Below are 11,690 nucleotides of genomic sequence, written 5' to 3'. Positions count from 1 at the left end.
AATAACAACTAACAGTCGTGGAATTTGTTACCTTGGAAATAGGGAATTAATAATGATTCAAACAAACTAAGACCCCAACCATCAACAGGCTAAACCTTAGCTGCAGTATCATATATTTGTCGCCATAAGCAAACTGCCTTTGCTTTCAGCCTCTGATCTTTGATGAATGGCCAACCAAAGTTCATACAGACATTCCTTCATAGCTTAGATACAAATACCCAACAGCCTGAACGGTCCAACCAACTGCTAGCTCTATAAGTCATCTTTGTGTTCTTTCCCCTCTTTATTTGCTCAATATATACCAGTTAGAGAGGTAGACATTTAGAGGCTTATCTGCTTCGACTTTCTAGTAATTGGTGCATGTTTAGGCATCTTCCATTTGGATCTGGACACTGCTGTTGCATTGTTTCCTCTCTACCAATTCTCCAACTCAGATCTAAATTAAATTAAACATATTCGGATCTGTTACAATACAGAAAAATATGTATGTCTGCCACTGTGGAGGCATGATGAATCTTTTTCAATCCTGAAACATCAAATTGTTCATGCAGATTCTTCTACCATCAACTCTCCTCATTGTTAAAATTTTAAGTCCTAAATGATGAGATACAGCCTGATTTGCTTTGTTATTATACATAGAACTTAATCAAATTGTCTCTTAGATGAAAGACAAAGTGCATAACACTGCATGAAAGTTAATCTCAGGCTTCCATGTGATTCTTGCACTCATCATCATTGTTAGGACAATTGGAATCTTTGACAGTAATGCCAATTTGAATACTTGGCTTCATTAGGTAACCTTGGTTAACTAGTTGACCTCTAGTTAACATACCATAGTTTAAGCTTTAAGGGAATGTCACTTTTGGAAGGGAAAAATGCTATCTTTTTTCTTTTTATTTTCTCCAATAGTTTGCAATCCTGATGATTAAAATAATGAAACTTTACAGAAGTAAAAGACCAAATTGGTGAGTTGGATGATGGTTAGTTTTTTTCCCATCCATTCAAAGAGAGCATAGGGATGTGATTGGATAATGGTCTTCATCTCCATGATATAAGATTGTTCACTTTGAATTAATTGGCATTTTCAGATTCAAAAAGCCTATTATTCTTACTTAAATTCCGAAGATCTTCTGCACATCTATTTCGATGGAGGACTATATTTGCAGTCCCAACAATATCAACAATTCAAACATCTCAAAATGTTCACTAGAGAAGAATATGATATTGAATTCATAATCTTGGTTCATATTGCAAAAAAGTTATGTAATGTATTTGTATCTATTATATATGTATTGTTGTATTTACATTTGACAAAAATGGATTTCGTTGGAATCGGCTATGATACTAATCTAAGCTTTCATCCTTAGTTATTTAGGATGTTAAGAAACGAGACTCTGTGCTTTATAAGATGCCGATATAGACTCTCGAGATCTTCTTCAAAGTCGTAAATACACGACTCCAATTTCCTCAGCGAGTTCTGCACATCTTCAACTTGCACAAGGAAATCAGATTTGTGACTGGTGATTGAATATAATGAAGCATCTACCATCTCTACTTCATTTCCATATGAACCATCCTCCTTGTTGGCTACTCTCTTAGGTTGCATCAGCTTGGAAACTAGAGACCATCTGCTGATCTTTGATGGCAACTTTGGTCCTGCTACAAATGACAACAAGGATTCAATGTTGTTTAATGTGACAGCTTCAGCCTCTTTTAACAAGCTAACAATTTCAGAACTTTCATCACTCTTTTGGGAAGTTGATCTTTCCATTCCCTTCAAGACCTTGTGGATTGTCTTCTTTATCATCTTCCTCGAGTTCAAATACTTCTGAATGTCGATCACAGTGTCATCTCCTTTTCTTCTGCGCAACGCGGACTCAAGTTCATGTAAAGATTCTTTCATTTGTGACAAAACATCCTTAGCCAAAGCACACACATCCAAGATCTTGAGAGATCCTTCTAGCAAGTCATCAACTGATTTGTTGTCAACAAGAGCTTGGTGGGTGAGTGGCAAAAGAAGCAACTTATCAATGGAATCATGTAAATCTTGAAGACCATCAAGATTTTGGCACAAAGAAGAAGATGAAGAAGTTGCTTCAGAGGCCTTCAATCTGTAGAGATGTTCATCAACTTCATCCACAGCTGGATGTGGCTTTGAGGGCAAACTGTTTGAACGAATGTGGAATGATTTCTTTGAGTTTGCAGCAAAGGAATCCATCTTTTTTACAAAAGCCTTAGCTTATGAATTGTAAAACAGCCAAAGCAGTTTCAAGTTGACTTCTTCTTTTGGCCTTCAAGAGCTTATTTATATCACTATGGCTTAGGGAGACATGAGGAATCTCAAGCTCATCTAATTATAATTAATTTGTGATAATGTTAATATGTATAAGAAAATAATTCAGCAATGTCCATGCTTTGTCTCCCTCCCACCTCTTTCTTGTCTCCACCATAATTGATGCTAACTTCTATATGACACAAATGCCATTTGTTTATGATTCATGGTTGTATTATAATAGAGAAATGTAATGCTACAAAACAATGTCTCCTTTGGTTTTAAGGCCAATTTAGCTGCATAAAATAGAAAATTGGGCCTCACCCAATTGTCTTATTTTCTGTGGGGTATTGAGCAAAAAGCTTCAGGTATTGACAAGAATATAGGTCATGAACAAGACAGAACAAGATCGATATATAACAAGGACATGCAATATACAAATTTTACATGTACATACACATTTTTATTTGTGTACATTCCAGTGTTTCACACTAAATTTTATTTTCATATATGAGAATTTTATACAAAAACAAAAAGAAGCCACGAAATGGTACAACAGGTTGAATCTCGTTCGAGGAGTATTTTAGTTTTGAAAGTCAAGTATACAAACACTACTTTGACCTTTGTGTTTTTTTTATTTGTTACCTACTTTTTTTAAACATTTTCAAAATCTAAGCAATTTTTTAAACGAAAGTTCTCAAAATCTTGCTTCTATTATTAAATTTGGATAAAAAATTCAAATATATGTTACCAAGAAAAGTGAAATATAACCTTACTAAATAGTGGGAAGTAAGCATAGTGTTTACAAATAGAAAATTTAAAACGAAATAGTTATCAAAGCGACTTTAATTTTACAAATGTGAATAATGCCTAACTTCACTCAACTTTAGAGTATGTTTTAGTTATGTTGGTGAAATTTCAAAGGCTCATCTTTTTACCATTAAATTTTGTTTTAAAATAAACATTTGTCAACTCTACTATTAAAATGAAGACAAAAATGGGACATGACGATAAGTTGTAAAAAGCAAACTTAGAGATCACTATTAGATTGCAAATTTCTTACCATTGAAGGTGAAGATTTTCCTCATTCAATCTTATTTGGGTTGTTTTCAAATATAGGAAAATAAACTAAAATATTTACAAATAATAGCAAAATATCACAGTCTATCTCTGACAGATCGCGATAGAGAGCGATAGACTATTATCTATATGTATCATGACACAAATAGACATAGATAATAGTCTTTTTGCTGTCTATCGCGGTCTATCACAGATAGACTGTGATATTTTGCTATTAGTTATAAATATTTTTAGCAGTTTTATCATTTAAAATAATTTCTCATCTTATTTCTCATTTTCCTAAGTTTCACAAACTCACGTGCTTCACTTATCCCCTATGAAACACAGACACAGATACGACTATACGATACAGATACGATTGGATATGGCGATTCGTCAATTTCTAAAAAACTAAGATACAGATACGTCTAAGGATGCGTCATTTTTTTATATATTTCTAAAAAACGAGGATACTAATACGTTGAAGATACATTTTCTTTTTCTTTAAAAAAATATAGGGTATAGATAAATTTAACATACAGGTTAATAACAATAGCATAAAATATAATACAAACACTAATACAATACAAAAAAACAACATCTAAGATGTTGAAGTACAATAGTTAATAAAATGCAATAGCAAAGTGACTCATATTACAAAGAAAAAAAAGAAGATTAGAGGAAGAAGTGTGAAGATAAATGAATAACTTATTGTTGAAGATATCCAAATAGGCTTATATTTTAGTGGATTTTGTGAGGACTCAAATGTGAAGATAGATATTAGATGATTCTAGTCTAGGGTTTGGTCGTTATTTTTTTTTTCTTTTAGTTTTGGACTCGAGGAGTGAGCTTTTTAAATAGGTTGCCTAATTTTAGATTGGGAAAGATTAGATAAGTTACTTGTCTTTTTTCTTTAAAAAAAATACGCATAGAAATAGATACATCAAATCGTGTGTCAGATACGTATCTGAAAAGTATCTGAAAGTATAAATACGTCAAATTGCATGTCAGATACGTATCTAGGAAGTATCTGGAAGTATCAGTATCCGATACGTGTCTGATATTGATTCTTTGCCTCACATGAAGTATCTGTGCTTCGTAGCCTATCCCACTCTTTCAAAATTCTCTCTCATACACATATTCATCTCTTAAAGGTCTCTCTTGTTACCTTACTCTCCTTAGAATTTCATAGTTTACGACTTTCATAATCAATGACTTTGGCGATTTTTATCAATGCACTATTTTTCTCACAATGTGTAGCTTCCATTGCCATTGGGACTTAAATTTTGACTCCTAAATCTCCTTCCCCTCTACTTATTACTCATCACCCATCGTCATATCAATTTTTCGTCTTTATTTTATTGTGAAGCTTCAGAATGGTAGTTTTTTTTTTTTTTTTTAAAAAAAGGCCTAACAGTAAAAATGAAATAATTTGAAAAGACACGTGTATAATTGAAACCTACCCATACAAAGAAGAGCAAGGAACTAATGAAATATCAAATCATTAGACACAACAATATCAATCCATGAGATTTTCAAGCCAAAGACTTTATTTCATAGTGCATAACAAGTTAGAATGTGAACAATAGTATAACAGATTCGTTGACAGAAAGAGAAATCCGTGACAATGCCTCATCGATAAAAAAACTCAAATATCATCAATAAATGTGTGGACTTCGCTATTGAAATAGTCGTGACCTTTAAGTAAGTTCTAGATATAACATGTGTCTGCTACCTATGAACATGTACACCACTATTACCGTTTGATTTCATTTTAACAAAAAAAAAAAAAAAAGTGTTGATGTTGGTTATTGAAAAATTTTAAAAGTTTGGGAGTATAATTAAAATTTCGAAAATTTAATGGCATAAGAATCATAAACATACAAATATAATACTCAAAATGGCTGCCATGGCCCATGTGTACGGTTTCTTCTACTTTACAGTTGCAGGGCAAGCATCTCTCTGTAATCGAGGCAGTGGCATCCATTTTGTTGGCTCATCTCGAAAATGGTGAACTGGGTCTCGTTCTGCGTAGGGCAAGATTGTCGATTAACACATGCAACCGTGTGAGAATCTTCTTCCTCCCAATGCATTCAATTAATTTTCTTTTTTCAGAGATATCTGGGGATGCTCGTGCTGTGTTCCCCATCTCCAGGTTTTTCCCTCATCAGTTGCTTGCTAAATGCCTCTATTATGTACTTTATATTCTGCAGTAGATTCCCAAGTAATTTGTAAATTGTGAACCAGTAGAGTCTGTTGAGTTAGCACCATACAGAAAGCAATGGCGCTGCCATATTCATTTTTCCATTTGCAGCTTGAGCATTTGACAAAATTTCATTAGGACAACTTTCAATAATTTTCGGATCATTCCTTGATGCAGGGAAGAACTTTTATGGTGCCATATGGATAGAAGAGGAAAGGGAAACTTTCTTTTTGTGTTTTTATCTGTGAGTGTTGGAGCCGATTTATGTACATATCGACTAATCTTAATCTTAGGGAAAAAAAGCCTTGTCTGGAGAAGAAACAGTCATTGAATAAATGAAATATAGAGAGATCTCAAAGTATCTAGAGACCCTATTGGTGATTGCAAAAGATATTTCTAATTGAAAACTAAATAAAAAAGACTAAAATTCATAAAAATGTGCTTAGTTTTGCACCAATACAAAGCTGAAATCAAGCTCATGAAACTATCAAAAACTAAAAAGGAGTCTCTAAAACGACGTTTATTGCACTCGCCCCATCACACCCAAAAGAAAGCTCCCATAATGGCCAACCAACAAAAGAGATCCAAGAATGTCAGACATATTAGTTAAAAAGGCCTATGACCAACTAAAAGCTTCCAAAATAATATGCCAAAAACGAGAAGCAAAAGAACAATACAAAAATAGATGAGTAGGGGACTCAGAGTGGCCTTGATCCCTTGATCCTGTAACATTTGAATACTAAGAAAGATTTTGTAAGATATTAAACTCTGGGTAGGTGGTCACCATGAATCGAATTCATTTTTACTAATTCGGATGATGACTTCATATTCTAGCTGTCCACATCCTTATTCTGCTCTCTTTTCTGCTGCATGCTGAGCCCATATCTCATGAGGCAGAGCTTTCTTCTACTTCTTTGTGGTTTATATATCCTTTTGAGTTCCTAAACTTCTCAGCTCCCTCTATGCTTCCATCTACTCACTCCTCATGAATGTCTCTCTCTAGATATTTATTGCATACATTCACTTCTTTTGGCCGGTTCTAGATACTAATCACCATGATGTCAATAAATTTGCTTATCAAGATAAGTAATGTAAGTTTCACAAAAAAAATTCATTTTGACTGGCTTTTTTGACTAGGACGACATCTTCCACACTTCTAATCAATGCAAGACTCTATTTGCATTCTCAGCCATTCTTGAGATACTAGTTATTTGGTTTGCATCGCTCTTGAGCATTGGACTATGTCGCCTTCCGAAAATTAAGGAATATTATTTGATTCAAAGAAACTGAAACTGTTTTCCCCTTCAAACTAATACAATATAACCATCGCTGCAGTATTCACAATCAACAATAGGCTTGACCATGTCTGCAGTGCCATATTTTTGTTGCAGTCAGCAGGTTGCCTTTGCTTTCAGCTACTTAAAACTTCAGATCCATCCATTACTTTGTGGATTTCTCACATTTGTTGAAGATAAATACTTCATAATCTCAATCTCCTGGTTGCGTTCAACCCTTGGTCTTGAATGAATGGCCAGCCAATCGAAATCTATATAGACATTCCTTCATTGCTTAGCCGGATCAACCAACTGCTAGGTCTATGAGTTATCCCTGTGTTCTTTCCCCTCCCCATATGCTTAATATATATCAAGCAAGGGAGACAATTGGAACAATATCTGCTTTGACCTTTTAGGAATCAGTGCTTGTTTAGGCATCTTCTTCCATTTGGTTCTAGACACTGCTGTGGCAATGTTTCCTCTCTACCAAGTCTCCAACTCATATGTATATTAAATTAAACGTATTAAGATCTGTTTACTTAATAAAGAAAGAAGTATGCTTGCCACTGTGGAGACATGAAGGTTGTTTTATACACGCACACGGGTACAGGGGTTGATGAATCTCCTACCATCAGTTCAGCTCATTGTTTATTATTTAATTCTTAAATTATGTGATATGGCTTGATTAGCTTTATTATTATACATATAATTGAATCAAATTGTCTCTTGGGTGCAAGACCACTCGCATATGCATAACATTGCATGAAAGTTAAAACTCAAGCTTCCATGTGGTTCTTGTGCTCATCACCAGCGGCAACTGGAATCTTTGATAGCAAGGCCAATTTGAATACTTAGCTTCATTAGGTAACCTTGGTTAACTAACTGACCTCTAGTTAACATACCATAGTTTAAGCTTTAGTGGGAAAATCACTTTAGAAGAGAAAAACTCAAATTTTGTTTATCAACAGTTTGCAATCCTTAATGGTTAAAACAAAGAAAGTGTACATAGGTCAAAGACAAAAAAAATGATGTGTTGGATGATGGATAGATTTATTTTTGGTCATATCACCATGATTATATTCTTCACTTTGGACTTTGTAGGCTTGATTGTACTTTTTGGATTCAACTTGAAAAACGTTGTAGTATTATAGTTATTATCCAAATTTATATAATAAGGATCTTTTTCACTTCTATTTCATATGGTGCTAAGTTGCATTTTCAACCATATCAACAATAATAATATTGCAAAAAGTTAGCTAGAGAAGAAGATGGTCTGCTTTGCAAAATTGTTATGGAATATATTTGTATATATATGTACTGTGGTGTTTACATTTGACAAAAATAAATTCCATTGGAATTGACTATGATACTACTATATAAAATTTCATCCTTAGTGATTTAGGATGTTAAGAAATGAGACTCTGTTTTTGATAAGATGGCGATATAGACTCTCGAGATCTTCTTCTATGTCATGAATACACAACTCCAATTTCCTCAGCAAGTTCTGGACATCTTCACCTTGCACAAGGAAATCAAATTTGTGATTGGTGATTGAATTTAATGCAGCATCCACAATTTCTACTTCATTTCCATCTGTGCCATCATCTTTGCAGGCTACTCTCTTAGGTTGCATCAACTTAGAAAACAAAGACCATTTGCTCATCTTTGATGGCAACTTTGGTCCTGCTATAAATGACAACAAGGATTTAATGTTGTTATATGTGACAGCTTCTGCCTCTTTTAACAAGCTAACAATTTCTGAACTTTCATCACTTTTTTGGGAACTTGATGTTTCCATTCCCTTCAAGACCTTGTGGATTGTCTTCTTTATCATCTTCCTCGTGTTCGAATACTTTTGAACATCAATCACATTGTCATTTCTTCTTCTTCGCAATGCAGACTCAAGTTCGTGTGCAGATTCTTTCATTTGTGATAAAACATCCTTAGCCAAAGCACACACATCCAAGATCTTGAGAGATCCCTCTAGCAAGTCATCAACTGACTTGTTGTCAACAAGAGCTTGATGGGTGAGTGGCAAAAGAAACAACTTATCAATGGAATCATGTAAATCTTGAAGACCATCCAGTTTTTGGCACAAAGAAGATGATGAAGAAGTGGCTTCAGAGGCCTTCAATCTGCAGAGATTTTCATTAACTTCATCCACAACTGGATGTGGCTTTGAGGGCAAACTGTTTGAACGAATGTGGAATGATTTCTTTGAGTTTGCAGCAAAGGAATCCATCTTCTTTTTACAAAAGCCTAAGATTATGAATTGTAAAACAGCCAAAAAGTTGACTTCTTTTGGCCTTCAAGAGCTTATTTATATCACTTTGGCTGGGAGAGACATGAGGAATCTCAAGCCCATCTAATTATAATCAATTAGTGATATGTATAAGAAAATAATTCAGCGATGTCCACGCTTTGTCTCTCTCCCACCTCTCTATTATCTTCACCATAATTGATGCTAATTTCTGTATGACACAAAGGCCATTTGTTTATAATTCATTGTTGTATTGTATAATGGAGAAATGTAATGCTTTAAACCAATGAATCCTATGGTTATAAGGCCAATCAAGCTGCATAAAATAGAAAATTGGGCCTCACCCAATTGTCTATTTTTCTGTGGGGTGTTGAGCAAGAAGCACAGGCATGAACAAGGAAACAAGACATGAAGAAGACAAAACAAGATCGATATATGACAAGGACATGCAATGTACAAATTTTACATGTACATACATATTATTTTTATACATTTCAATGTGTTTCACAATAAATTTTATTTTCATATATGAGAATTATATGAAAGTTAAAAGAAGTAATCAAATATCATAACAGGTCAAGTCTCATTTGGAAGGTGAAATGCATCCCTAAGAAATTTTATTTTAAAAGCCAAGTTTGTATACACTATTTTGACCTTTATGTTTAATAATAATACTACTTTTTAAATTTTGCCGAGAATTCAAATATATTTCCGAGATACAGCCCAAAGAAACGATGGGAAACTAAACATAACATCTACAAATAGAAAATTTAAAACTTAAATGTTATAAAAGCGACTTTAAGTTTCGGAATGTTGAATAATATTATTGCAGCTTTGTTGGCTGCTCATATTTTCTTTTAGCCAGTCTTGCTAAATACTCTTGTCTCTAACTTTGTGCGTGTTAAATTTGTCTATGACTGCATAATATTCTTTCCTTTTATGTTGCATATTTTTTGGCATTGCTTTCTGTTTTTGTTTACCACAATGATACTCTGTCTTGCTAGCTTTCTTGCCTTTTGTAGACCATATATTTAGTGTGTCATGTGGTCCTCTAAGGTAAGCCATACGTTTTGTTAAAAAGAGAGTGATTGTGTTAGAGAGAAGTTGAATGTGCGGCTTTGTAAGATTTTCAACTGAAGGTTTCCTAGTTCTTCTGTAAAATCTTCTATTGTGAGAACTTTGTAATCTAGTTCGAAAGAGAGTGTATGATTGATTACTTTACATAAGTGAGCAAACATGTTGAAAGGTTGCTCAACTAAATGAAGGAGTATTCAGATTAAGGGGAGCCTAAATTGAGAAGATACTTGGAGAGAAAGTCTCAAGTTTAGGGAGAGCCTAAACTTTTCATTAGGAGTAAGCTTGTTGTGAATCAAGATAATGTAACTATCAGATAAGTATTTCTTTGTAATCGCTTGACTCTACTAGTGAAACTCTTTTCATTTGGGCACTCTGCCTCCCAGACGTAGGTGTAGTTACACTGAATTGGGTTACCAATTTTGTAAGTTTGCTCTCTCTTATTTGTCTCGTGTTACTATTCTGTTATTATTTTTGTCTGGATGATAGTTACACTTATCCTACTCTTTTAAAATTTCTTCTCATACACGTTTTGAATGTAGTTACATTCCAATGCCATTTGGACTTAAATTTTTACTCCAAAATTTGCTTCCCCTCTAATTGACACCGTTTTTAATGTAGTTAGATCCCTTCAATTTTCTCACAACTCAATACCATATATTGCCACATACAACCTGTATTTTTTTTACTCATTACCATATCGATTTCCTTCCCCTCTAAGTTTGAATGTCATTAACAAATGTCTGGACTTCGATACTGAAACAGTCTTGACCTCAAATAAGTTATAGATATAATATGTACGGGTTCTTGTACATTACAGTTACAGAGCAAGCATCTTTCTATAATCGAGGCAATGGCCTCCAATTTTTGGCTCATCTCGAAAATGGTGAACTAGATCTCTTTCTTCGTAGGACAAGATTGTCGCTTTATGCATGCAACCGTGTGAGAATCTTATTCCTCCCAATGCATTCAATTAATTTTCTATTTCCAGAGTTATCTGGGGATGCTCGTGCTCTATTCCTAATCTCCAGGTTTCTCCCTCGCCACTTGCTTGTTCAATGCCTCTATTATGTACTTTATATTCTGCAATAGATTGTCAAGCAATTTTTAAATTATGAACCACGTCTGTTGAGTAAGCACAATACTAAAGAGGTTGCACCTCTTAGATTTGACAAAATTTCATTCGAACAACCTTTCATAATCTTCGGATCCTTCCTTGATGCAGGGAAGGACTTTGATGATGCCATATGGATATCTGAGTGTTCGAGCTCATTTATGTACATTTCGACTGGTCTTAGGAAAAAAAATTGTCTAATCCTATAATATTATTTTTATATTTATTTTCTTAGAGAAGAAACATTTAGTTGAAATAAGGGGAGACTTCAAAGTACCTATAGCCTATAGGTGATTACAAAAGAGATTTTTAATTGAAAACTAAATAAAAAAGACTAAAATTCTTAAAAGGACGTCTAGTTTTGTACCAATACAAAGTTGTAGACAGTACCACGTTCATGAAACTATCTAAAAAGATTTTTATTACGCTCGTCC

The 11,690-nt window shown here is 34.0% G+C and overlaps 2 protein-coding genes across 2 annotated transcripts; both read right to left on the bottom strand.

The window, feature by feature from the left end:
* Window positions 1–1,222: 1,222 nt before the first annotated feature.
* Window positions 1,223–2,412, bottom strand: LOC120077389 (uncharacterized). The gene has a single exon (XM_039031274.2). The coding sequence runs from the start codon at window positions 2,216–2,218 to the stop codon at window positions 1,364–1,366; it is 855 nt and encodes a 284-aa protein (XP_038887202.2). The 5' UTR covers window positions 2,219–2,412; the 3' UTR covers window positions 1,223–1,363.
* A 2,839-nt stretch (window positions 2,413–5,251) lies between these two features.
* LOC150036280 (uncharacterized) lies at window positions 5,252–9,209 on the bottom strand. The gene has a single exon (XM_090313725.1). It carries the CDS (start codon window positions 9,048–9,050, stop codon window positions 8,199–8,201), a length of 852 nt encoding a protein of 283 aa, XP_090169851.1. The 5' UTR covers window positions 9,051–9,209; the 3' UTR covers window positions 5,252–8,198.
* Window positions 9,210–11,690: the final 2,481 nt, after the last annotated feature.

The sequence above is a fragment of the Benincasa hispida genome, chromosome 5 (assembly GCF_027475165.1).
Source record: "Benincasa hispida cultivar pf3 chromosome 5, pf3_genome.v1.1, whole genome shotgun sequence".
Taxonomy (NCBI): Eukaryota; Viridiplantae; Streptophyta; class Magnoliopsida; order Cucurbitales; family Cucurbitaceae; genus Benincasa; species Benincasa hispida.
The sequence above is the reverse complement of the archived record's forward strand: the minus strand, read 5'-3'. Positions and strand labels throughout refer to the sequence as shown.

What these genes read in the sequence shown, in the direction of transcription:
- LOC120077389 (XM_039031274.2), bottom strand. Translation starts at nt 2,218, where the DNA reads ATGGATTCCTTTGCTGCAAACTCAAAGAAATCATTCCACATTCGTTCA.
- LOC150036280 (XM_090313725.1), bottom strand. Translation starts at nt 9,050, where the DNA reads ATGGATTCCTTTGCTGCAAACTCAAAGAAATCATTCCACATTCGTTCA.